Raw genomic sequence first — 27323 nt, forward strand, 5'->3', positions numbered from 1 at the left:
GGGCTTGTCTCTTACTGGGCCTCCTCTCTCAGTCTCAGCACCTCCGCTTTCTTCCCAAGTTCAGCTGTAAGCTATCAGGCATATGGCTCATCTCTCCCTGGGCCTCACCTCTTTGAACCTCTCCGGGGCTTCTCTCCTTGCAGTTCAGCTGTGGGTGATACTGTTGTCCTTTCTCTTGCATGGCCAAATCAAAAACGACAGCTTCCTTTATCTGTGTCTGTGTCTGGCTCTCACTGTGTCTTCTTTTATATCAGACCAGCCAGAAGGTGGAGACCCAAGCTGGCTCACACCTCACTGATGTAGTTCAATCAAAAGTCCTAAAGTGATCTTATCAAGTAATCTAATCAAGTGACCCCCAACCAAATTTAATGCAATCAAAAGGTATCACACCCACAGGAAGAGATTCATTTTTAAATGTCATCTTTCTCTTTTTGGAATTCACCAAATTCAAACTGCCACAGTGTCCATCAGATGAACTTACCTTAGATGTTCAATAAGAGGAGTCTCTAATCTACAAAACTCTACATCAGGGATTGGCAAAATATGGGCCACAGGCCAAATCTGCCCCACAGCCTGCTTTCATAAATAAAGTTTTATTGAAACACAACCATACTCATTCATTTATATATTGCCAACATCTGCTTTTGCACTACAGTGTCAGAGTTGAATAGCGGTTGCAGAGATTCTATGGCCCTCAAAGCCTAAAATATTTACTATCTGACCCTTTTCAAAAAGAGTTTGCTGACCCCCTACTCTAATGCTTCCAGTAGGGAATAAACAAGAGTCTTGAGGGAGTGACTGGAAGACCGAAAATCCTGTCAGGGAAGAGGGCTACTCAAGAAAAGATGGCAGGGAAGAAGAGAAAAGGTGAGAGAAAAGAAGGAAGTGTAATGAAGAGCCTTGAAACAATAAAAAGAACACAAAGGAGCACGAGAAAGGTGACCAAAGATGAAGGGCAGAGGGACCCAATGACTGTCTCAATAAGCTCCAGGCACCATCACTGTCCTTTAAGAGTCTGCTATATTTCAGGTACTTTCAGCTACATTGTCTCATTTAGTTTTTCAACAATCCATATTACCTGTAGTTAAAAGATAAGGAAATGGAGATGAAGAGAAATTGAATGCCTTGCCCTGAGTCACCCAGTAAGTGGCAGAGTCAGAAATGAGATGCAGGCAGGCTCCGACCTCCTCCCACCACACCCCAGCCATCAGCAGCCACCATCCTATGTTCCTTCCTTATTAAAAAGACTACCAGGACTCTTGGAATTTTCATAGTAATGATCTGCTTTCCATCTGGGTGAGAACGCAGTGACAGCTAGTCGTCTATTTCAGCCATGGTGCTAGTCTAGTGTTTCATCGACCCTCCTAAAATAGAGCAGTTTGGAGACTGTGTCAGAGCTAGAAGCACAGCTCCTGAGTCCCAATTAGCAATAAAGTTGTCTAACTTGAGCTTGATCCACCCCAAAAGAACCTGCTTCCAGGAAGCTCGATCCCACTGTGGGTCACAGAGGCACTGAGGCTAATGTACTCCCTGTAAATACACATCACCTTCGCCTCGGGCCAGGCACAAGGGCTCGGAATCCGAGGAGGTGAATGCTGAGAGGCCGCAGCAGCGCAGACCGCGACGCTGACTCAGCTTCACCACAGAGCACCGCTAAGGGCAAAGTCATCCATCCACAAGGGAGGCAGAGAAAGCCAACGGCACCCTAGGAAGGCCCACAGCTCTTCAGCCAGACACCCAGAAATCCGCTGACTTGAACCGTCGGGGGTAATACCAGCCAAGCTTCATGAAGGGCTTCAAGTGCTAGGCACTGCGGCAAAGAATTCACCTCTGGTAATTTACTGACCTTGCATAGCAGCCTATGGGCAGTGCAGTCATCCGCCTTTGACACATGAGGACACTGAAACAGGTTACAATGTCAGTGAATGGAGAGGCCAGACTGCAAATCCCAGTGTTCTGGCTCTAGAGACCAAGTCTTAACTTAGGTGCTATAGGTGCTCTAGACGCCCCATCCTTCCCTGCCCCTCTTGGAGGCAGTTAACTTTACATTGTTTAAGAAACCAGATGCTGGGGTCAATTAGGCTTGCTCTGAATCTCAGCTCTGCCCTTGCCAGCTGTGTTATTTGGGGCAAATGACTTAACCTCTCTGAACCTCAGTGTCTTCACCTTTAAAACAGATATGTACGTTGATAATGGGATCTACTTTGGCAAGTGACAGGGGAGTGGAAAAGCAGCAGCTGTGTAGTAGCTCCCTCTCGTTTTCACTGATTGGCTGGCTCGAGGCTGGGGCTGCTCCACCTCCCCTTAGATCAGGAGTTCTTAACAAGGGGTCAATGGACACCAAGGCGTCCATGGAAAGATTTCCGTGAGCTTTGAATTGAAAAAAATCAACTTATTATCTTTATTTTCTCTGACCTCTAACTGAAATCTAGCATTTACTTCACTTACGAATGTATGCAACAAATAAATTACAGTAGTATTCATTTTACATGACTGGCAAAGGAGTCCACGGTTAAGACTGGTTAACCATGATCCTCTATCCTCTAGCCCTAGATCCTCTATCAGCTCTTCTGGTTCCTGGGCCAGGTGTGTGTGTTTATCCCCTTGACCAAAGGCCCCATCTCTGCACACACCCTTACCATGAAGGTCAGAGGCCACAAGAACTGACATGGGTTTCATTCCCTCCCTCTAGGGCTGGCTCCCTCCCCATAGGGCTTCCAGCTTGTTGTTGCTCATCACTTTACATCCATCTTTCCTTCCCAAATGACTGCCTGTAGACTTCAAGTTCCAGCATCAGATGTGAAGACAACAGCTTTACAGAGACTGCATAACCAGTTCCCATCATTGTGGAAGGTCAAATCCCTTATATACATTACCTCCCAGTGCTTCTATTAATACTTCTATATCTCTCCTAGTGGTTCTATGTTTCTCTGATTGAACCCTGACTCATACATCCTGTGTGGGTGCCTTTAGGACAGTCTCTTGCAGAGATCTGTCTTTCCTCATTCTTTTGTTGCCACAAAGCATTCACCCTTGATATTTTCTTATGTTTACTAATAGTCCTTCAGTGACTGTAAGGCATGGCCAAGGTCATCTAAAATGGTAATAAATAGTAGAATTCAGTTGCATGTTCTTTTACTGCATGCTAATATATGAAGCCCATGCTAGGAGCTTGTCATACATTTCTTTATTCAATCCTCACTATAACCCTATGGAAGCAGGATATTTTTTACCTATTTTACAATGAAGAAACTGAGACTGAGGAAGCTGAGCCAATCACCTAAGATGAGCAAAGTCTCTGTGACTCGAATATGAAGTGCTTAGCTATCATAGATGGCCTCTTACTATAAATGAACACAAATATGGAGCTAAGGGCATATTTGCATGAAATTTTTACTCTCTCTTCTTCCAGAAATGTTAAGGCACCTTAAAAGCAAAAGATAACACAAGGGAGAGTAATTAGAGATAAAAACACGACAAACTTAAGAAGATTGTAACAGGCACCTGCAGTTAATTGAATTTAGGTCGATGCAGAAGATTATACTCAGCAGCATAACTTTCTATCCAAAATAACCACCCCCTGAAAAAAAAATAGGCAAACAATGAATCAATACTAAGGCACATTGTCATGTTTTCTTTTAGACCCTGGGTACAATTTATCTTTGTACGTGCCAGAAACAATAAATGAGGCATGAAAAGCCTGATAGATTTGCCATTTATTTAGGAATTAGAAATGCTAGTATGTGACACAAAAACTTGGATCTTTTTCATATTGTAGAAAGTCATGTTTGGGTCATTAAACTCTTTTTCTCTAGGTTCTCACTTAAATAAGTGAGGTATATTTACTCATTAGGAGTACCGTGTTACCATAAAAAGATAGGTGCCAAGGAACAAGGATCATAAGCCCAGAAGTATAAGCTGACTATTTCACAGTTCTGGGCCGATCAGCAATATGAAATTCTATTCACTTCTGGCTTGAGGCAAAAAAGAAAATTAAGGGTTGAAGTCATCTTGGTGGCACATTATAGAAAATATCTATCTGTAGGTTTATCATATACTCATTCATTTAACATAGGTTTACCTGCCCACATCAAACATTGTTCTAGGCACTGGGGAGGTAGCAGTGAACAAAAAGACAAAAATCCCTGCCCTCATGGAGCTCACACACAAGCTGTGCCCATTTCTGAACTGGCAAGTTCTGTGTAAAGGTTGTTCTAATATCTCAATGAACAAAGTAAACTTTTCATTAATAGAACAAGCATATAGTGCTTTATAGTTTACATAAAACACTTTCCCATAGCTATAGCATTTATTCCTCAAAAGAACCTTGGGGAGTTTGCAAGAAATATGAATAACAATAAAGATACAATTAATACTATGTTGCCAAAAGAAAAATTAACAAAGAGCATGAACAGATATTTCTCAAAAAAACAAACAAAAAAACCCCAACAAACCCAATGACAAACACACATATGAAAACCTGTTCAACCTCCTTAGTTCTCAAAACTATGCAATTTATAGTGGTAAGGTAACAGTAGTGGTAAAATCAAAGAAAATTAAAGACTGTACCCAAAGCTGAAGAGGGAACCATGAGTTGGTAAAGAGCTCTCTGTGTGCATTTAAATATGCATACCCTTTAATACAGTAATTATGCTTTTAAGAATCCTTCCAGGGAAGCAGATATGGCTCTACTGATAAGAGCGTCCACCTACCATATGGAGGGCCCAGGGTTTGATACCCAGGGCCTCCTGACCCATGTGGTAAGCTGGCCCACATGCAGTGCAGCTTGGCACAAGGAGTGCCATGTCATGCAGGGGTGCCCCCGTGTAGGGGTGCCCCATATGCAAGGAGTGTGCCCTGCAAGGAGAGCTGCCCCACGTGAAAAAAGCACAGCCTGCCCATGAGTGGCGCCACACACATGGAGAGCTGATGCAGCAAGATGATGCAACAAAAAAAGATGCAGTTTCCTAGTGCTGCCTGATAATGCAAGTGGATGCAGAAGAACACACAGTGAATGGACACAGAGAGCAGATGGGGGGCGGGGGCAGGGAACGGGGGGAGAAAAAATCAGAAATTTGGATTTAAAATAACAAAATGTTTTTTTAAAAACTGTAAATGTTAGCCATGACTATGAAACCTACAGAAAAGACTTAATGCACAAAAATGATATTGTACCTTCCCCTGACACTGCTGTTACAAGCTGTCAGGCAGAACACCTTTGCATTAAAGGATTCGAAAGATACTGGAATCATCCAAAAATGCTTAACTGCCTTGTGCAAGGTAACATCTAAAGGGCATTCTACCGAAATTGCAGTTATAATTGTGCCTCACTGACAGGTCAACTACAAACTAAGTGTGCAGAAGACATGTACAAACAGGGGTATGACTATGATTATTCAAACAAACTGAATTTTAGATTATTGTTGATTTAGCTAAAATTTTCCCCCCTAAGATCCTACATTATAAAGGTATAATCTCCTCCAGCCTCCCCTGGAGGTTGGTACTATTATTAACAGGTCTACATTTTACTGAGGGGGAAACTGAACCTCAGAAAGATGAGTGAGTTGCCCAAGGCCCCACAGCTAGTATTGGCATGGCTGGGACTTGAATGTAGTTATACAGTGCTACTCTAAATCTAAATCAGTGGGCCACACACCCTGACCTTTTACTTTATGCCATGGTTATTTAAGTTATTTGAGGTGTTTCTATCTGTCCAATTAGATCCTAAGTTCTTTTAGGGTAAGAAACTTCACTCAATTTGGAGAATATTGCATGGCATTCAGTTGGCACTCATAGATGCTTGATTCATAAATGAACAAAGATGCAGTTGTTTTTCTTTTTGTTTTTTTTTAAATATACTTTAAAGTTTTTTTTTTAAAAAAGATACTTAGACTACATAATTGTTACATTAAAAAAATAGGGGATTCCCATATGCCCTACTCCCACATTTTCTCACACTAACAACATCCTTCATTAGAGTAGTACATTTGTTACAATTGATGAACACACTTTGGAGCATTGCCATTAGGCATGGGTTACAGTTTACATTGTAGTTTACATTCTCTTCCACACAATTTTGTAAGTTATGACAAGATACATAATGGCCTGTATTTGTCATTGCAATGTCATTCAGGACAATTCCCAAGTCCTGAAAATGTCCCATATTACAACTTTTTTTCCCTCTCCTTCCCCTCAGAACCTCCAGTGGCCACTGCTTCCACATCAATGATAAAATTTCTTCTATTGTTAGAATCACAATAAGTCTATAGTAGAATACCAGTAAGTCTACTCTCTCTGGAGGCATATAAGTATGTTCATAGGGCATTGTCATGATGGGTGGAGATTTACAAAATAACCAAAAGAATATTGAATTCCATCCTGGGGAGCTCTGCTCCATTCTCTAATGGGACAGCAAGAATCCCCCTGAGTACAGGGGCAGTGACTAGTAAAGGATGATGGACCACTGATGGGCTCTTGATATTGATGACTGTACTTATGAACCTTTGCTTTTGAAATTGAAACTTAGCCTAGTATTATATATTGCCTAAGAATTACCTCCTGAGAGCCTTCCTGTTGCTCCAATGTGGTCTCTCTCTAAGCCAAACTCAGCATATAAATGCATTACCTTGCCCCCAGCATGGGGCATGACTCCCGGGGATGAGCCTCCCTTGCACTGAGGGATTACTACCAAGCACCAACTAGCAATGAAACTGGAAAAAGACCTTCACCAAAAGGGGGAAAGGGTAAAGACAAATGAGTTTATAAGGCTAAGAGACTTCAGAGTGAGGAGGTCTCACTTTGAGACCTTATGCACGTCTTAGCAGGATCTCATTGACAGTCAAAGTAAATACTACCTCAAATAGTGCCCTGCCCATACTCTACAGGCAGGGTAGATGGCTCAGGAATTTTGTCCTTGCCAGTGGGCCTTACTTTGGAATTTATGCTCCCCAGTGTGATAGAGTGGAACTCAGTTGTGGTTTCTCTACACATGGCTCTTCTGCCCCTTCTATTTGAATCTATAGGTAGTACTAGAATTGATAGGTGTATGTCCAAGAAACTTAAATCTTTAGGCTGTCCATGTGCCAGCTGGGCCCTTAATCTCAACAGAGTTGCAACACATACTCTCCAGTTCATTGGACTCACCCAGGACAACTAACAAGGAGATGATGATGGACCATCCCAAAGAACAAAGAGAGTCTGAAACTGCAAGTAAGACAATCCAATCAATATGCCCCATGGGATCTAAGCTCCCTCTCAATTAGAGGTAAAGTGGGCATCACTATCCCAGAATCCTCAGGATTGGGGAACGAATGATGGACTAGAGCTGCAGTTCTTTTGAAGTCACTTCTGATTCCTCTGCCTCACTCCATTTCCAATCTTTCACCAAGTTGTCAGGGAGGATTTTTCCTCCAAGAAAAATCTATTAAATCAATTCCTTTTTTCTTTTTAAAAAATTTTTTGATCTATAAACTTGTCTGAATTGTTATCCTCTCAAGCCAGATTTGACAAAAGCCTCCTGACCATTCTCCCTGACTGCAATCCATCCTACATGCTCATCACCCTAAAATACTATTAATCAGTGTTTCCCAAGTGATGAGCCCAGACACTAGATTGGAACTCTCAGACCTTAGGGTGGCCGGACGGAGGAAGAGCTTTCAGACTCATCACCTTTGGTTAGAAGAATACTCGTAGGATGACAGAATCCTGATTTAGACTTAGGCTGAGGGTTTCCATTACATAGCATTTTCAGTGCTAAAACTGGGAAAATTTCAGGCAAACTAGAATAAGTTGGTTACCCTACATGCTCCTTCTAGTCTTCAAATCTTCTCCTTAATATTATAGTTTAAAAATAATGTCATTTTCAACTTGTGTCATGTAAAGAATGGGAAACACAGATTCAGATGAACTCAAACCCTCACCCAAAGACTTTCAATAGTTCATGCTGCCTAACCCAACATCCTCCATGCCCAGTCAAAGCTGTTGGCATTCTAGTCAGGACTAATTTTATCTCAAACTGCTTGCCATCCTGACCCTTCACTTTAGCCTCTCCAATTTCCTTATTGCTCTTTAAACGTATCTTTCCCATTTTGTCTCATTTACCCATGATTTCTCCCATCCAATAGCTTCAGAGACCTCTGTCCACTTGTCCAGAGCCTATTCATCCTTTAAGAATCAGGTTGGTTCAAAGCCAGCCACCTTTCTCAAACGCAACCCCATCTTCTGTGAAGTCTTTACAGCTGACTCCAACTCCAGACAATTATTTGGCCTGCTGGTTTGTAAGGAGTCAAGCCCAGGGGGCTTTCCCCATATCTTGTACTCATGTTTTGAACTCCCATTTTTCTTTCCTAGAGTTATTTATCCTTTCCCATGTGTACTTCCTATCTGTCCAGCCAGAAGTTAACCTCTCTGATGGCCCGTGTTACATCTTTTATTTATATCCCCTACAGCACTCAGTAATTTCTTAGACATTTCTTCTATCTGGTGAGCATGCAAAAAATATTTGTGTACCCATGACTGATGAACGTCTTCTTTTTTCTACCATGTTAGGAATTCTGCGACCTTTTCCCACAAATAAATGTTCCAATTCTTTTTTTTCTTATGGGTATGTTGCCTTCTCAATATTCTGCCTCCAGAATCTTTGCTTTCCTTAAATGACTGGTAGCATAGAATTGAAAGCAAAGTATGAACATCTTCCCTCACTCTCCCCTTCCCCCTCCTACCCCCCCCACCCCCGATGATGAGAAGAGGGCAGAATCACTGTGGCGAGAAAAAGAGAGGAAGAAAATGTAACAAATGTAAAAAGAAACCACCTTTACAATTTTTTTTGAGACAGCAGAGAGCATTCCAAAAATAGAAGAAGATGTTGAAGCAAAGTAGAGGAAAAAGAGCTTTACAGGAAAAAAAAAAAAATGAAACGAAGCTATCTATAATACATGAGAATGTAGCCGGAAGAATCAGGTGCACAATCCACCGTGTCAGTCCAAGTTCTGAGCTGCGGTCCCTCTGGCCGCTCCTGCACAGGCGCGGGGGAGGGGGTCAGTGCAGATGGCACACTGGTGGTCTGGGGAGGCCCTTCATTGCCCAGAAAGCTTGCAGCCCCCATCTCATGGCTGAAGGCAGGCACCGTGAATGCATGGAAAATTTCCTTCAGGCAATATAATCTCAGCATAAAAACAATATTGATCCATTTGCCTCCTGGCCAAACAGAAATCAAGTTAGACAAAGGAAATTAGACAGTAGGTTTAATGTGACTCCAGCTACAGCTGCAAAATAAACCTAATGTTCCCTGACTCCTTCCCAAGCTCTCTTTGCTTTGCACACAGTAGCTCCTTTAGGGAGGGTGCCACGTGGGAGCTCTCAAAAATTAGCTGCCCCCTGCTATCCAAAGAAGCCCCACTGCCAGCAGGACGTATTGGGAAGTACCCTCCATGAGCGCTAGTGAATGTGCAGGGACCCTTCCACATGCTGGCCTGCGCACACTTGCAACCCAGGACAGGGTGTGCGACCAGTTGCCCTGGGACCCAGGCAGGGGACGCTGACTGTGGATTCCCAGGCGGCACTCTCAACCCTATCAGCTCACTGCTTCCCCAATCCACCGCTCACTCCAGGGTTCAAATTCAGGTGCCTAATGGCCCAAAAGGCTCCTTGCTAGGGCCAAAAAAGAATATGCTTTGCCCAGAAAGATGGAGAACATATTAAAGGCAGTGAAGATGTTGGCAGTTTCATAGTTTTTGAAACTGTGAGCATTAGTAAAAATCAACAATAAAAAATAATTTTGTGAAATAATTACATTAGGAATGACTAACAAGGATGATCACTGAACACAAAAGCTTGGTATAGACTATCACTGATACTTCAGAAGTAAAAACAAATTTATTCTTCCCAAACATAAAAATGTAAAGCTGAGAACTGTCTCTTGGGTTCTATAAATTGTATACACACACACACACATTGTTTAATCTCTTTTGTATGCAATGGGACAGGAAATCAAAGGCCAACATTTATGTTTGTGCAAAAAAAGTGTGGCTATAACCAGAGTCCCCAGTTATATGTCTGCTTGCACATGTCTTATGTGGGTAGATGGGGAGATGCCAAAATTCTACATTTCAAAGAGTAGTAGGGTATAGACCCAGGTCTGAAGATGAACATTTGGCTGTGTCACCTTAGAGGAAGAGAAGGGGTCCTGAAACCAGGCTGTCTAATTCCACTTCCACCCCCCCCGCACACACACATATTTCAGCCCCTCTGCTGTGGTCACTGAGCCAGCAGGTTGTGTAGCTGCAGTCCTCTTTTAGCTGATCTGGCCAGAGAGTCTTCAGAGTGGCAGGCTGACTTTGGAAGCAAGAGCCAATACATGGGATGTCAGAATCATAATTCAAAAACCAACGTCTGGAGGAGTAAGCAAAAGCTTCCACACCATTAGCCACCTTGCCTTTGCCACACTGGGCACACACTTGGATGATGTCTTATTCACTTTGGTCCTGAGCTGCCTACCATGGTGCCTTACATATATACAATTTTTAATTACTGAGTAAACAAATGTGAAACAAGGTAAAATGTAATAGGGACAAATGAAAAGTTCTGCATATAATTTAAAAAACAATTTTATGTTTCTGTTGGGAAAAATTTGACAGCAATTCATTTAAAACAAATCAAGGACTAGATGGATGCCCTAGAGAAACTCTCACACATGTAAACAAAGATGTTCACAGTGTTTGAAATAGTGAAAACTGGAAACAACCTAAATGTCCAGGAGCAAAGGAATGCATAATAAATTGAGGTATAGTCATAAAATAGAATACCATGTAGCAGTGAAAAATAATGAAACAAATCCACACATTTCAACATGACTAAGTCCCATAAACATAACATTGGAAAAGTTTCACTGTAATCTGTATTGTACAGTACAATTCCATATAGCTGGGGAATGCATCCATAGATAATACAAACAAAAAGAAATATATGGGAGTAATGAACCCCAAATCTGGGGAAGCGGTTGTGGGGAAGGAAGGAGATGGGGCTGGGAGGAGGTCTTATCATGTGTTAGTTCTTAAATTAGGAGGTTACTACACAAATTTTAACTGCATTATTCTTTTTATCTCTTGTTTATATTAAATATTGCATTTTTTAAAGTATGAACATTTTAATTGACTCAAGGGGACTTAAAAGTGTGGGAAAGAAAAACAACCATTTACTGTCATCTTTATCATAATAAAATAAACATCAAAGAGGAGAAGATCCAATCTAAATTTTTAAATTACTGAATGAATGAATGTGATACAATATTAGAACCTCAGGCAGTTGCCCATATTTCACTGTTTTTTGATCTACCAAAAGGGCAATTTCATAGGGTACATCTTAATAAAATGTAATTGAAAAATGCAAAGTTCTATGTTTAGTGTAGAATGAATCAGCCTCACATTTTCCTGCACTAACATAACAATTTCTTTATTGCTCCTTAAACGTATCTTTCCCATTTTGTCTCATTTACCCATGACTTCTCCCATTCAATGGCTTCAGAGACCCCTGTCCTCTTGTCCAGACCTATTCGTCCTTTAAGGATCAGGTTGGTTCAAAGCCAGCCACCTTTCTCAAACGCAACCCCATCTTCCATGGAGTCTTTACAGCTGACCCTCACTCCAGACAATTATTTGGCCTGCTGGTTTGTCAATGAGAACCATGTCCAGTTCTGTGGCCCACACGTTAGTGGGGAATGGGCGTGTGTTCAGAAGCAGGTAAGCAATAGGGTGCTCAGAACATGGGAATTCTGCTAATTGTGGACCTAAGGACAAATTGAGGGATCTGGGAATGCTCATCTTGGTGATGGTAAGGGGACCAGTAGCTTTCTTCAAATGTTTGTGAGTTAAGAAATGAATGGAAGGACTGCCATTTGAGAGAGTAGATATATTCTGTATAGCTGTAGGGGCCAAACAGGTTAAGAGCTGGAAGAGGGTCATTTATAATTCTGCCAAAGGAAGAACATCTGAACAATTTCTGTAACCCCAGAATGGACTGCACTATTTGGTTAGGTGGCAAGTTCTCTAAAACTAGCTGTTATCAAGCAGGGATATGGAGAACTCTGTTGTGGAGAGTTGCTTGAACTTTACGTGTTCCGAAGTTTCACCCAACTCTATGATTCTAAACCAGTGCTTCTCAAACTTGAGAGTGCAGCAGAATCAGCTGGAGGGCTTGTGGAAACAGATTGCTGATGCAGCAGGTGTGGAGTTGAGTCTGATAATTTGTATTTCTAATACATTCCCAGATGACCCCGATGTTGCTGGTCCAGGGACCATACTTTGAGAATCTCTGCTCTAAATAAAAGGTATAAAAGTTTAAAATAAGTGTTATGGAGTTTTATTTTGGCCATTTAAAAAGCCTGCCCTACCCTGGTTGCTCACTGCCTCCAGGATGCTTTCAATGTGATTCTCTTCCAAAGGAAAGGGCTGCATTTTTCCTGATGCTGCTCCAAAGGCCTCTGTAGGAAGCCATAGCTCTTTCCTGTGCATTAAAAGATAACGATGCTGGGATTCCTTTCAGGCACTGAGGTTAACTTTCCTTTGAGCTATATTCACTCTGTTCCTCTATTTCCTCATGACCACTGGCCCATGTTTTTAAGAGGCCTGTTCAGAATAGGGGTCAGTCTGAGGGCAAAAATCTGAGCTGTTTGAGCGGTACGAGGCTCTAACCTGACTTAAGTCACAGTGATGGCCAGGTCTGATGTTAACTGGCCACTGACTCTGAAATGCATCTTCTTCGTTAAACCCTGCTTAGGGAAGGAAAGGAGAGAAGTGCCAGAGAATTATCTTTTTAACTGAAAGGGAAAAATTTTAAACACAGATCTCAAACCAGTTCCAGGAGCAGATAAACAAAGCCCAACTAAATTTTAAAAATCACATATTTGTTCACTAGCTAAAACCACTAGTATCTGACTTATTCATCCAACATATAATTATTGAGCTCTTATATGTACCTTAAACTGTTCTGAAACCTAGGGATACAGCTGTGAATAAGACAGGAAAATGCCAAAGACAGAAAAATATATAATATATACCAGGTACTGAAAAGTACTAAGCAGAAAAATACAGCAAGTGCTTAATTGGAAAAGTCTGTGCTTTTCACATAACAACCGCCCCTTGGTGCTTATCTATTGTTCAATTCCTAATGCTTAAAATAAACTGTGCTTACTTCTGGCAAAGGCAAATGATCAATGATAGAATGGGTTGCTGTGATCCATTCCTAAGCTGCTTTTCTTTTATAATTTGAATAAAAAATAGCTGCTATTAGTAGTAAAGTCCCCAGAAATCATTTCTAGTTCACTTGAAAGGTTCAGTTGAATAAGAACATGTTTAAATAAATAACCTGGAATAAATAGTGGTTAAAATTTTACCCATATGTAAACAGCAAAGCTAGCCTTTTTCATGCATAGTCCAAACTTTTTTTTTAAGCAAATGTTTTCTGAAGGTCACAAAATGAATCTTGGGTGGTTTGTTTGAACAGTTTTACTGCAGATTGTTTTTTAAAGGTGTCAGTTATGAGGGCATTTAAGAATTCTGGTTTAATCAGATTATCTTAGCCAATATAATACATCCAATCTTTTCAATTTTAGTTATTCTTGGTGAAACTTTCAGGTATTCAAGAAATGTGGGGAATGGACTTTTTATATGAAAATATCATTCTAGAACCTTTAGGTTACGTCTGAATATGTCATTGTTGCAAGGACTTCTGAATCACAACTACAGCTAATAATAGCTCCCATTGATTAAGAAATAGGCCATCTCCTGCTACTAACTGACCACCTCCTGCTACTAACCGACCCCTACTGCTACTAACGGATCCCTACTGCATCCAAGTACTGTTAAACATTATGTACTGAGCATTTTATGTATATTTTCTTAAAAGGAACCACCATGCTACAAAACAAATTTCATCATCCTCATTTTATAAATAAAGAAACTGAAAATTGCAAAATTTAAATAATGTCCCCCAAATCACACCCAGCTGGTAAGTGGCAAAGTAGGAATTTAACCCAAAGGCCTTCCTCTTTACGCTATGGTGCTGCTCTCTCCTCCAGGGGGACCTGGGACAGTTGGATTTTGTGTGGATTGGAAAAGACACTAATTCCTAAAGAGTCTTTGCAATCATCTGCCAGAATATGGTTGCAATTACTATACACATCTTGATAACTGCTCTGTAAAGGGCCCTCCTTGAGCTGTGCAAAAGTGCCTCCTGGGCAACCCTGAGGAGTGGCCTTGAGGCTGTGCTGCCTTCATGAATTTAAGCAAGACAAAACCGAAAAATGATGGCATAAACCCTCTTCATTTCCACCCTCACACCTATGTCCCGTCCCCGCCAACACACACAATGTGCTCTAGGATGGTTGTGGGTTTGGAGACTGTGGAGGTGTTAGTCAAAAAGACTCTTAGAAGCAGGCGTTAAAGCAGAGTCCTCACGCTGACAAAATTTTAAGACGAATCACAGGCTGTTGTGTCGATGTGCATACATGCATGTGTGTGAATGGGTGTGAGTGGGTGTGCATGTGCTTCTTTTGAGGAGGACTGCAGTGTACGGACTGGTCAGGTGATACAAACTCTGAAACCTCAAGGGAAAATTCCTCAGTATTTTCTATGAAACAATGGTTGAGTCTAAATTATAACTGTAGGAAGCCACTATCACTATTTGCCAAGACATCTTATTCCTTCTTTCTTCTTTTGCCCCCACATCTCACTCAGATCCCCACTTTCCAAGAATGAAAGACATTCTTCTCCTGCTTTATTTCACACACAAGGAGGCCCCCTCTAGAACCCAGAGGGGCACATTCATAAGCTGCAAGCCATTACTCTTCACGAGCATAAACTTAAAGTCATCTCTCCAGTCAGTGAGAAAGAGAAATAAAGTAAACAGGAAAGAAGGCACAATGCCTTCAAGAATGATCTATTCAAGAGGTTCTGAGGGAGGGAGAGGAAAGAACAGGTGTAACATGGGGGTATTTTCGGGATATCGGAATTGTACTGCATGACATTGTATGGGTACATTTTGTCATAACCTGTAAAATTGTTCAGGGCAGGGTGTAAACTATAGTGTAAACTACAGCCCACAGTTAGTAGCTATGCTTCAATATGTGCTCATCAATTGTAACAAATGTACTATAGTAAGGAAAGATGTTGTAAATGTGGGAATATGTGGGAGGGGGTAGGGGTGGGACATATAGGAACCCCCCATACGTTTTATGTAACGTTTACGTAAGTTAAAGCTTCTTTAAAAATAAAATAAAAAAGAATGGACTATTCAAGGTCAAAGCTAGATATAACTGAGCAAAAAAATAAACAAAAATTACGATGAGCAAAATATTCCTGCTCTGCAAAATACATTCCAGCTAGAAGTTTTCATGAAATGCTCCAGTGCAATCCATGTGTTAGCTGTGTGCTTGAGATTCTGTGAGATGTCCTGTAGCTCATAAATACTGAAAAGGAAGTTACCATAGTAACTAAGTGCTATTTAATGAATACCGAAGAACTGAAGTTCATAGCATAGTCTGAAATTGCCAGAACGTAAGTTACTGCTGCTGCTCTGGGCTGGCAAATAACTTACATGCTATTCTCTCTAATAAGATTTTTAACGAGTCACCAGATTTGACACGTCTCCGCCTTGGCTGTATCTATGAAAGGACCCTTGCACAGTGAATGAAAAGCATACTGCCAATTCCCCCCATCACCCCCTACTCTCAGCACCAAGATAGTCTACAGAAATGGATCAAACATTAGGTAGGAAATGTCCTTATATTTGAAGCTTTGACCCAATCAGGACATGCTCTGTCACAAGCAATAGACACTGGCTCAGTGAGCCATCAGGCTGAACACAGCAGTCTTTTTACTTCTGGAAAAGGTGAATGCCCCATATGTACCAAATACAGTTTGTACCAAATACAGTTCTTATTGAGCAATGACACAGAAGAGTTACTGCGGCTGATTTTTGCAGGGACTTTTTACAGGCTGGTAATATGGTAAGTAATTTTACATCAGAATCTCCAAACCTTCCCTACAGACTCCCACTCCCAATTCTCTCTCACCATCCATCATCACATGTCAAATTCTTCACCCTGGAATCATGAGACTTTTTTGCAGCTGAGCTGCTTTTCTTTTCCCCAGTCTCCCTCGCTAACTTTAATGCAGACCATTATTAAGGTGAGAGATTGCGCTGCAAGCATGCTTACTTCTACATGCCATTAATAAGTAACAAGAATAAAAATAGACCCCAAACAGCTATGCACCATGAAAGGGTTGCAAATGAATCTGTTTCCAGAGGCTGGCTTGCTCTTGTATAACCAGCAGTTCCAATGGCCTGGTTGGAGCCACCAAGTGCAGTGTGAGCTGTGGGCGCCCCCTTCAGGATCTGGAGAGAAATGTGAGTGTCTGCTGGGCTGCTGTTTTTGCTAAAAACCCTTGAAGGAAATGTCATCAGAAAATTTGGGCCAGCTACTAAAGATGTGATCAGAAGGAAGGCCTGACCATCTCCAGCCGGCAGCTAATATTAAAATTGGGTAGATGAAAGTTTGTGGGTTTTTTTGGCAAGAAAAAAATCCATAGCTACACAGTTATTCATTTGGCTAAATAATGCTTCCCCATTAGGGTGGGCTCTCATTAAAATTATCTCCATTTGTAATAAACAAAATTAACACTGGAGAGAGGCAGCCTACCACCCCCTCACCTTCCCACTCCCTCCAGATGCCTGAACCTGCCAGTCTCTCACCCCACCTTAACGACTTCTTCCCTGACCCTTCCATCAGTGCCTCAGTTTATACAGGAATGAGGGAGCACGTGAAGCCAATTCTCTTTTAGCTTCATCTCTTCTAAGAGCTCTGCTTAACAACTTAAATTCTCCCCAAACTCAAAAGTGAAGGGGATTGGTGAGGATGTAGAGAAATTGTGCATTTGGCGGGAATGTGAAATGGCTTGGCCTCAAAAAGTCAAACACAGAATTACTACATGATCCAGTAACTCCACTCCTAGGTATATACACAAAATAATTAAAAATAGATACCCAAATAAAGACATGTACATGAATGTTCATAGCAGCACTATTCATGATAGCCAATGGGTAGAACAGCCCATAGGTCCATCTACAGATAAATAGGTAAAATTTATGATAATACATGGGATGGAATACTATTCAGCCATAAAAAGTGAAGAAGTATTAACGCATGCTACAAAGTGGTTAAACCTCTAAAACATTATGCTAAGTGAAATAAACTAGACTCAAAATGATCCCATTTATATAAAATACCCATAATATGTAAATCCATAGAGACAGATAGTGGTTGCGAGGAGCTGGGGAGAGGGGACCCCAGGAAGCAACTGTTTAATGGAATGGGGTTTCCTTTCGGAGTGATGAAAATATTTTGGAACTAGATAGAGATGGTGGTTGCACAGCATTGTGAATGTAAATACTGCTGAACTGTTCACTTTAAAAAGGTTAATTTTATGTTATGTGAATTTCACCTCAATAAAAAAAATTAAGGGGACATTTAAAGAAACTAAGACCTTCTACATAATTCTTCCTCATCTCCTTGGAAAATCCTTTCTAATTAACTCTTTCAACAATCATGCACTGATCACTTAGAATAAATTAAAAACACAAAGTGAGGAAATACTATTATTCTTTTTATGGCAGTTTCCTCTCATCACAACTGACACTGAATAAAATCTTTCAAGTTTTCCTTTATGCCATTTCTTAGTTGTATTAATCTTGCATGCAGGGTGGAAGGCTATATTTTTCACACTCATGCATTCAAAATTTATCTGCTCCTACTCTGTGCTAAACTGGACTATGCCCCAGGAAAACAGAATAAATTAAAACATGACACTACAGCAAAACTCCCCATAAGTTGTGGGTCACACATAGTAACTTCTTTTCAAAAAGTACAGTACAGAAAGGGGGACAAAAGAGTAACTGTCATTGCCTCAGCCAGGTGATCAAGATCAACAACAGTGATATGTCATACTGATAGCATGTACTCTTGTTAGGGTACAACAAGATGAGAATGGCATTTTACCTCCCCAGAACCCTAATTCCAGGTTAGCAATGAGAAAAACATCAGCTAAATCTCAATAGAGGGACATTCTATAAAATACCTGACCAGTATTCCTCAGAACAATCAAGGTCATCAAACACAGGAAAGCCTGAGAAATAACCAAAAGGAGCCTAAGGAGACATGGCAACTAAATATAAATGTGGCATCTGGGTTCTGGGAACAGAAAAAGGACTTTAGATTAAAACTAAGGAAATCTGAATAAAGTGTGGGTTTTACTTAATAGCAATTTATCAATACTGGTAGATTGTGACAAATGTACCGGAATAATGTAAGATATTCATAAGGGTGGAAAATGGGTATAGGGTATATGAGAATTCTCTACACTATCTCTGCAACTTTCTGGTAAATCTAAAATTCTTCTAAAATATAACATTTACTTTAAAAAGAAAAAAAAAAGGAAGTAGAACTCATGGATGTTAATGAGGGAGAAAGACAAGTGAATAAAGTCTGCAGTACAGTACTAGAAATGGGGTACATGGGACTCAGTAGAGAGCAGACTACAAAGTGAGAAGAGACAGACCGTGAAGGGGGAAGGGTAGTGTCTAAAGACAGTGAAAGCTATGGATGATGTGCAGACAGATAGAAAAAGCTAAAAATACTACTGCGCATCAAAAAGGTCCTACCTGAGGTCATCAGCATAAATTTTGATCAGGAACAGCCAGCCCAAATGAGCAACTCTCTCAAGACAATCAGGCCAAGAAGAGAGAAGCCTGGTGCTGTGTTAGACCCAGATAAGGAATCAAGGGAAGTGGACTTGGCTCAATGGTTAGAGCGTCCATCTGCTACATGGGAGGTCTGTGGTTCAAACCCTGGGCCTCCTTGACCTGTGTGGGCTGGCTCATGTGTAGTGCTGATGCACGCAAGGAGCACTGCACCATGCAGGGGTGTCCCCAACATAGGGGAGCCCCACGCGCAAGGTGTGCACCCCATAAGGAGAGCGGACCAGCACGAAAGAAAGTCCAGCCTGCCCAGGAATGGCGCCGCACACACGGAGAGCTGACACAACAAGATGACACAACAAAAAGAAACACAGATTCCCATGCCGCTGACAACAACAGAAGCAGACAAAGAAGAACACGCAGCAAATGGACACAGAGAGCAGACAACTGGGGCGGGGGGGAAGGGGGAAGGGGAGAGAAATAAATAAAAAAATTAATCTTTAAAAAAAAAAGGAGTCAAACAGCTTTGGGATCAGACACTCTCTCTTTTAATATTTACTACAATAAACACAGTTTCTCCTTGTTCAAATATTCCTGAAAACTCATAGTCTGTGAAGCTTCCTCCTCAACCGTCCCTTCTTTCCTGGTTCCCACATTCTGCAATGAATTCGAAAAAGATGAATAACCATAGTGGAAAAAAGGGATGCTAGCTTAGAGAGAATTATTTTCAAAAGGTCTCCCGTTTTTAAAAAGGACCTGAGGGCCAGAGGAATAGAACCCTATGGTTCAGTGCTTCCCTGGTCACTACAGGCAAAAAAGCTGAGAACATCTAAAAATGAAAATGTACTGCAAATCGTGATCCCAGCCAGGATAAATACAAAATAACAATAATAATATATATTTTGCCCATGTGTAGCACTTTCTTTGTTTACAAAGCATTTTCACATATATTATCTCCTATTATTCTAACAAAAACCCTGGGAAGCAGGCAGACAATTACCAATAATCTCATTTTACATTTGACAGAGATATTCCGAGACTTGAAATGCCTGCTTTTGTCCTCTACCCTGCAGGGGTTGGAACTGGGACCAGAACTACACATTCAGGCTCTGGAGCTTGTGCTTGTTTTCATTATGCCTAGAGCCTAGACATAACAATAAGCAGGCATAGATTAAGAAGACTTCATGCTAATAATTAAATTCCAAATATTTATCTTTATCACAAAAGACCCACATGAAAATTTAAATATTCAATTTTCTGTTATCGCTACTGTATAAAATGAAGGGTGGGTATTACATAAGAAATACTAAAAAACTGACGAGAGAAAGAGAAAGAAACTTAAAAGTCTGAAAGCTTTTTAGTTTGACCTTTAGTTATTCTTAGACTAGAAATGAAGGAAATTAAGCAGGTAATACATAAATCTTTTTAAAAAGCTACATATCTGGATCATTACACGCTATACTAGAACAAAAGAATAGCAAGAAAGGACAGAACAATGTTATAGAAATCAGTATCTAAAATACTTGAGAAATAAAATGGTCTAAATTTATATAGGCTAACAACATGACTCAAAGGGACATAGTCACACCCTATAAATATCTTCCAAGCAACAATACATGGTAAATAAAGTAAGTCAGTTATTCACAACCTTAGGTTCAAGCCATTTCAATTTGTCCAGCTGTCTAAGGAAGATGATGCTTTAAGACCTGCTCTGATGTCCTCCAAAATTAAAACAGCCAAGGAGACTCTTAAGGCTGCGCAATGCTAAAGATGCCCGGGCGTAGGGTTAAAAAGAAGAACCACAGGGCATGGTCTCCTGAGGCTCTCCAACATTATAAGGAATTAGACTCAATAGCCACATCACACATAGAATTTGTTATTTTTTTAGGAGGTACCGGGCATTGAACTTAGGACCTCGTATGTGGGAAGTGGGTGCTCAACCACTGAACTACACCTGCTCCCCTAGAGTGTTTTCATTTCTCCTTAAACTTCCATAACAAATAACAGAGAATTAACTCAAATACAAAAAATCTATCCATTACTGGCCCACCTGACTGGAAGGATGCTGAAGTGGAATGTGAACAATCAAGTATAACATAAAAGGTTCTGTTCCTATTTTCAGGAGCTATCCTGGTACTGAATCTCAGGAAAGGCACGTGAGATTGAAAATTCACTGGATCAGGGTTCTCTTACTAAACCTGTCCCTTAAACTGTTGAGTTTTAATTTTCTCATTGTCATTAAGATGATCACGTTTCTCTTCCCTCCTAACTCACATTTTAGATACCAAAGCATAAAAAACAGTGAGAACTGTGCAAATGCAAATAATTACTATCAGTATTACACTTTTCCCAGATATTATGCTTCAAGTTTTTCACAAATATTTTTTCCATATGATAGTATTCTCACTTTAGAAATGTCTAGGTTTTCTAAACAAGTCTCAACATCTCCGTAAGCCACAATTCATTTCAAAAGCTCTATCTAGTGCTAGCACTTGAAGCAGCCTATATTGTTAGAATTATAGCAGAGAGGATGCTAGGAGGCCTCTCCTGGGCATACAGCCCTCTGTAGATTGATACCTACGATATCCCAAGCCTTCTAAACACAGCAAAGCTCAATTCATCCACAGAGCGATCCATACCCAAGCAATTTTTTTCCCATTGCTTTCCCAAGTACAATTTTTCTAGGCTAGTAGAGAAATTGCCCACATTAATTAAACTTGTCATTATTTCTTATGAAAGGAGGAGAAAGAAAAGGAGAAGAGACCTAGACCATTTGACAACCAGATATGTAGGTCTTAAATGGGTAATAATTCCTTGTTAACACAAAAACACAGGCCCTGAATTGTGCTCACTTGGAATCTTAGGGCATTTATGTTAGTAAGATGTTCATACCACTATGCAGTGCATTATACAGATCATAAACCACCAATGAGGTAATATGCTGACTATTTCACTAAAGGCTATTAACCATGACCAAGTTCTATCAACCATGAACTGGTGGTACCAGAGTTGGGACAATGAGTGCCCAGAGGAGAGCATCAGCCAAAAGAGGCAAGTATTTTCAGGGGACTATTTGGGGCTTGTTTTTTGACTCACAAAGATGATAGCTTAGTGCTTCTAGAATGTCTTCTTTTACCAGGGGCCAGTCCAGAAGTCACTTCAATTGAAATAGGGTTTTGTATCAATATCATCCACAAGAAACTACATCTTTCTTCTTATTATAGTAAAATACCTAAGAAACCTTCAATAAATGCCTATAAAATGAAGATAGTCATATTGTATTCCTATTTACACAAACATACACATATACACACAGATGTTAACATATGTGGGATTTTCTCCATCACATCTGCAAAGTTTATGGAAAACACAAATCAGGATGCAGGTGTTGCCCATGCTAATATCCTATAAGGATAAATTAGCAGAGCTTCAGCCTCCATTGAATGCTTTCCGAGCTGGTGGAATTTGCCAGGCCTGCAATATTAACATAGAATTATGGAAACTGGAAACAAAAGCTAGAGTCTACTGGGAATGACAGGCTCAAGATGAATTCAACTGGAAAATCTGGCTAACTAAAAATGACATTCTTCGTGCTGGAATTTTTCTCTCTGAAAGCTTTTAAAAGGCTGTAATTATTTCAACTTTTCAATTCAGCCTTTTTCAAAACAGGCCTTTTATTTTCTTCATTGCTCTGTACCTTTCCTCCATGTGAAGTCCAGCATTTGCCAAGCATTGAAGTAGTAAATTCATATTGGTTTTATATACATATCAATTTCCAGGGAATGGTAAGCAACACAAATTTTGCATCCTCTGTGCCAAGAAAAACAAATGAATACTTGCACACAAAAATCTTTATCTTGTGCATAGACTCAAAATACCTGAACACTGCTAAATAAATCACCTAATAAGAAATAAGAAATAAGAAATGGCTGATTAAGGCCAATGCATACTCTCTTTGAAAGTTAGTGCTTTTTCTCCGTGTTGAAGCCAACGAGTAAAAGAACTTAGACTTACTTACCTTGTAGCTTTTGGGTCCCAAATCACAATGTCAGCATCTGAACCTACAGCTATTCTTCCTTTTCTTGGATAAAGATTAAAGATTTTAGCTGCATTTGTGCTGGTAACTGCCACAAATCGATTTTCATCCATTTTACCACTATGCTGTAAAACAATTCAAGGAAGAAAATGTATTTGTTCTAAGGTCAAATAGTTTTAAAGCTCCTATCAATAAAAGTACAAGACTCAAATTGTTAAGAACCAAACAGAATGACACCTAATTTCTTCTATTGTGCAGCTGAACATATGTGTAGATATTGTTAAGTCTTAAACAATCATGATGGTGATGATGATGACACTGGAATAACATTCATAAGCCTGAAGATGACTTTTCAAAAAACTACCAACTTGAAAAAACACCCCACTAATTTCTCCCATCCTTCCAGAATCATATGCGATTGCAGTAGATGACAGCTATCCGTTGTTAATTGTATATTTAGTTCTAATTTAAATTTTATCTTGGCTGAAGATTTAGGCAAATGGGCTGGACCCTGTGAAACTCACCACGCCTTTTTCCCATATCACTGACATCCGGTCCTCAACACCATTTACCCCATTGGGAATTTTAGTAAAATCATCTTTCCCAAGAGCTTTCTGGCAGGTGTTGAAAGTGCAGTTGTCAGTCCCTGTTGTGGTCAGATCATCACTGTGACAAGAAAAAACCATGAGAGTGATGATGGAGAAGAGAAAATAAAGTATGTCAGGAGGAAGCTACTGTAACACTTCTTAATATCCTGACCCTCGGCTCAACGGAAAGTCAGAAAAATGTTGATTGAGTAGCTTTTTCAAGTACATATTTCACCCCACTCTCATTTTAATTCTGGGATTTGTTTTCTTTTCCTTGCTAAAGAAGCACTTTTAGAGAATACTTTTAGAAGAAGCACAATGCTGGATCATGAGTTAGAAAACCTGAGTTAGTGGCCCAGCTCCCTCACTTACTGGTTCTGTGATTATGAAGTTATCTAAGACTCAGTTTCTCATTTATAAATTGATGATTGTACTTACTTGGTAAGGATTATTTCAGATTGCTGGCAATAAGATCTGTGAAAATTCCTTGTAAGCAGAGTACTACACAAAGCTATCACCATGGTGTCCCACAGGAAGGGAAGGCAGGGCCTCCAGGGCAGCCCCTGGCCAAATGACAACATTGTTGTGGACAGAGATGTAGATTGCTGAGAATGCTGGTGGCACCAGGAACAGGAATCCCATTTTGCTCAGTAAATTATCTCGAGGATGCAGAAATGCGAAGGAGGAAGGAAGCTGAAAGGAGGTAGCAAGTCAACTCCTGCACAGTATGTTGTTAAAAACTCTTTGTTAGGGAGCGGGTGAAACTCAGTGGTTGAGTGCCTGCTTCCCAAATATGAGGTCCTGGGTTCATTTTCTGGTACCTCCTACAAAAAAAAGCTCTTTGTTAACATCAATATGAGTGTCTGTGTGTGAGGAGTGTCAGGATGTCCATAAATAGTGTAAGTCTCAAGAAAAAATTGCTGCAACATCCTAGAAAGTAACATTGTTTCCCATGTAACAGGTATATCTAGATCACAGGTTATAGCAAAAAAATATAGAAAAAAATTCAAGAATAGTCTAATTTTAAAAATAAGGCATAATGAAGAGCTCACACTCTGGGATGCAACAGATAGAGAAGAGAAGGAAAAATATCAGGAAAGAGTAAAATTTCAGTAAAAACTATCTGATTTTTCTCTGTTTATGAGAGGTTTTGACACCATATCTTAACACAATTAAGCCAATACTTTTTGGCCCAGGTTAGAGATTCCCCTGGGTCTAACAGTTCAAGTATATACAATACCGGGAGGTCAATTAAGGACCAAATGGTAGGACGAGATCTCCTACTCAAAACTGAGACTCACTCATAAACCACCTTCTTTTGGCAACACATAATCACCCACTAAATGATTACTTGGCCAAGAGATTCATGAGGAAATCGGGTGTGGAAGGATCCGGTCGCAAGGGTGGACCCATTACGTGGTGGGCTGCATGGCGCCAGTCTTTATTCCAGTAGTGAGTGCCATCTGTGCCAAGACTTGCCGCGATGGGTTCTCCATAGACCACCTTCCCTGGAAAGTTCAAAGGAAGCATTTAGCACCTTAATTTGCTTTTAAGAGAGCTACCTGGCGGCACTTGGCCCAGTGGTTAGGGCGTTCGTCTACCACATAGGAGGTGCATGGTTCAAACACCGGGCCTCCTTGACCTGTGTGGAGCTGGCCCATGCGCAGTGCTGATGCGCGCAAGGAATGCTGTGCCACGCAGGGGTGTCCCCCGTGTAGGGGAGCCCCACATGCAAGGAGTGCGCCCTGTAAGGAGAGCTGCCCAGTGCGAAAGAAAGTACAGCCTGCCCAGGAATAGCGCCACACACACGGAGACCTGACACAACAAGATGACGCAACAAAAAGAAACACAGATTTCTGTGCCGCTCACAACAACAGAAGCAGACAAAGAAGACGCAACAAATAGACATAGAGAGCAGACAACCCGGGTGGGGGGGGGGAAGGGGAGAGAAATAAATAAATAAATAAATAAATAAATCTTAAAAAAAAAAGAGAGAACTACCTGACAAAGGCATAAACATTTGTCTTCTGTATCCTAGCAGAGAATAATGTGAATCCCAAACTCTAATCTATAAAATAACAACCAGTGTTTATTGAGCATTTATCAATTCCAGTCAAATGTGCACTGCACATAGTGGTAGACTACACCACCCACCCACATGGCCACATGGCTTCCATTGGCCAGTTAAATATGAATGGAAGTGCTATGTGGGCTTCCAAGCAGAAGCTGTAAAAGTCATCGAGAGGTTCTGCCATGACCAGTTTTCCTTATTATAAAACTAATTTCCCCAGGCAGGCACTGTTCCCTCAGTTGTGTCCCAGAATGAGGAGAATATAGAATGGAACTAGAGCCAACCCACGATGGACATGAATATGAATCATATTTTAGATTCGTTTGTTACTGCGGCATAACGTAGCAAAAGCTGGCTGATACCGGGGCCATTCAGACTGAACCTTCTCAAAAATCCTATCAGGTAAACGCTATTACTATCCTCATTAAAAGATAAAGATAAAGCTTACGGGGCTAAATAACTTCCTTACAGTTACATTACACATGCCTCACTTAGGTGAAGTAAAGAAAGTAAGATTTGAAAACGGACATTTTGCCTCCAGTGGGTCCTAAACTCTCTGCTATACTACCCTGATGACAGGTGATTCTTAATATAAGTCATATGGAGTTCAACCACAGCATCTCTCTGTTGCAAATAGATTGATAATCTTTTCACACCTTTTTTTAAAAACTCTTCTTAAAAACTTACATTAAATAAAAGAACTCTCAGATAATAAAATTACAGCTAGAAATGCATATTTTAAAAATCATGTACATGAGATCATCAAAAGCACAAAATGGAAAAAGAAACACACAATGTTAGAAAAGTTAATAGTGTATAGTAAATTTGAATTTAAAATCAGACTCAATTTCTGATTAGCATTTGTCAGACTAATAGATTCACTTACATCAATCAGATCATATCCAAGCCATCATAAAGGGAGAGTGCACGGAAAAGAGATACTGGCATACCAAATTAGTTCACTCTGGCTAACCAAATGTCAAATTTTAGTTAAAATCCTGATATATAACAGAAATTAACTCATTTCCTAAGAGAGCACTGAAAGTGGATGTCTACCAGCTGTCTGAATTATATCAAATTGGAATGTAGCACCCTATAATCTTACAGATCATTTCCCCCCCATACTAACCTTCTTCCTTTAGCTAGCCTAGGAATTGAGGCTTAAGTAGCCCAATATCAATCCCTAATATGTAAAAGCCATCCTCCGGTGACCCAGGAGCAACTACCAAGATCCTTCACTTTCATGGTGCTCATACACACTGGGTGAATTCTTTGCCCCTCCTCTTTCTTACTGTCCTATTCCCAGAAAAGAGGAAATAACCACTAACATCAGTCTCTGGCATGTAGAATAAGCAGCAATCATTTTTAATGTAAACTGAAAGGTAATTTACTACCTACTGGACACAGTATTTTATTTGCCAGTACAAAGAGACCTTCCTATTCCAAGAGACGTCTTACAGATGCTCGGACAATGACAAACTCAGAGGCTTGATCTGCAATGACTTTTCAAGTTGCCAAGTCAGGATTTTCCCTGGTGCTTCATCATACAGGAAAGATCCTTATCACTTGTTCTATTCAATCACTCGGCCCATCAAGGTGATCTCGGAATACAGTTCTAAAAGTTCTACAATTTTAATAGCTCTCAGGAAAAATTAAAAGTGTCAGCATCTACCAGGAGTCTGCCAAGTCTGTTTTGAAACTAGATGTCAGGTCATTTCCTCAGGAGGCTGTAGCTCCTTTAAAATGTGACAGGCCACTTTTTGGGTATAGACAACTAGCTCTTTGTTAACTGGGCTATTTTCAGCTTTCTCCCTGCTAAGTTTCTACAAACATCAAAAAACTAAAAATTTTTTTTTAATTAAAAAGTAGCAAATTCTTAACA

General features: G+C 40.4%; 1 protein-coding gene across 2 annotated transcripts in view; it reads right to left on the bottom strand.

The window, feature by feature from the left end:
- Window positions 1-27323, bottom strand: part of DPYS (dihydropyrimidinase) — a 110136-nt gene that overhangs the window by 25735 nt on the left and 57078 nt on the right. For both annotated transcript variants that reach the window (XM_012524764.4, XM_004457556.3), the window contains exons 5-7: window positions 24722-24878; window positions 23308-23449; window positions 22766-22908 (exon numbers count right to left, since the gene is read on the bottom strand). In XM_012524764.4, the coding sequence (XP_012380218.1) occupies window positions 22766-22908; window positions 23308-23449; window positions 24722-24878 (442 nt within the window). The remainder of the gene's footprint in view (window positions 1-22765; window positions 22909-23307; window positions 23450-24721; window positions 24879-27323) is intronic.

Source organism: Dasypus novemcinctus, chromosome 14 (genome assembly GCF_030445035.2).
Source record: "Dasypus novemcinctus isolate mDasNov1 chromosome 14, mDasNov1.1.hap2, whole genome shotgun sequence".
In the NCBI taxonomy this organism is placed as follows: domain Eukaryota; kingdom Metazoa; phylum Chordata; class Mammalia; order Cingulata; family Dasypodidae; genus Dasypus; species Dasypus novemcinctus.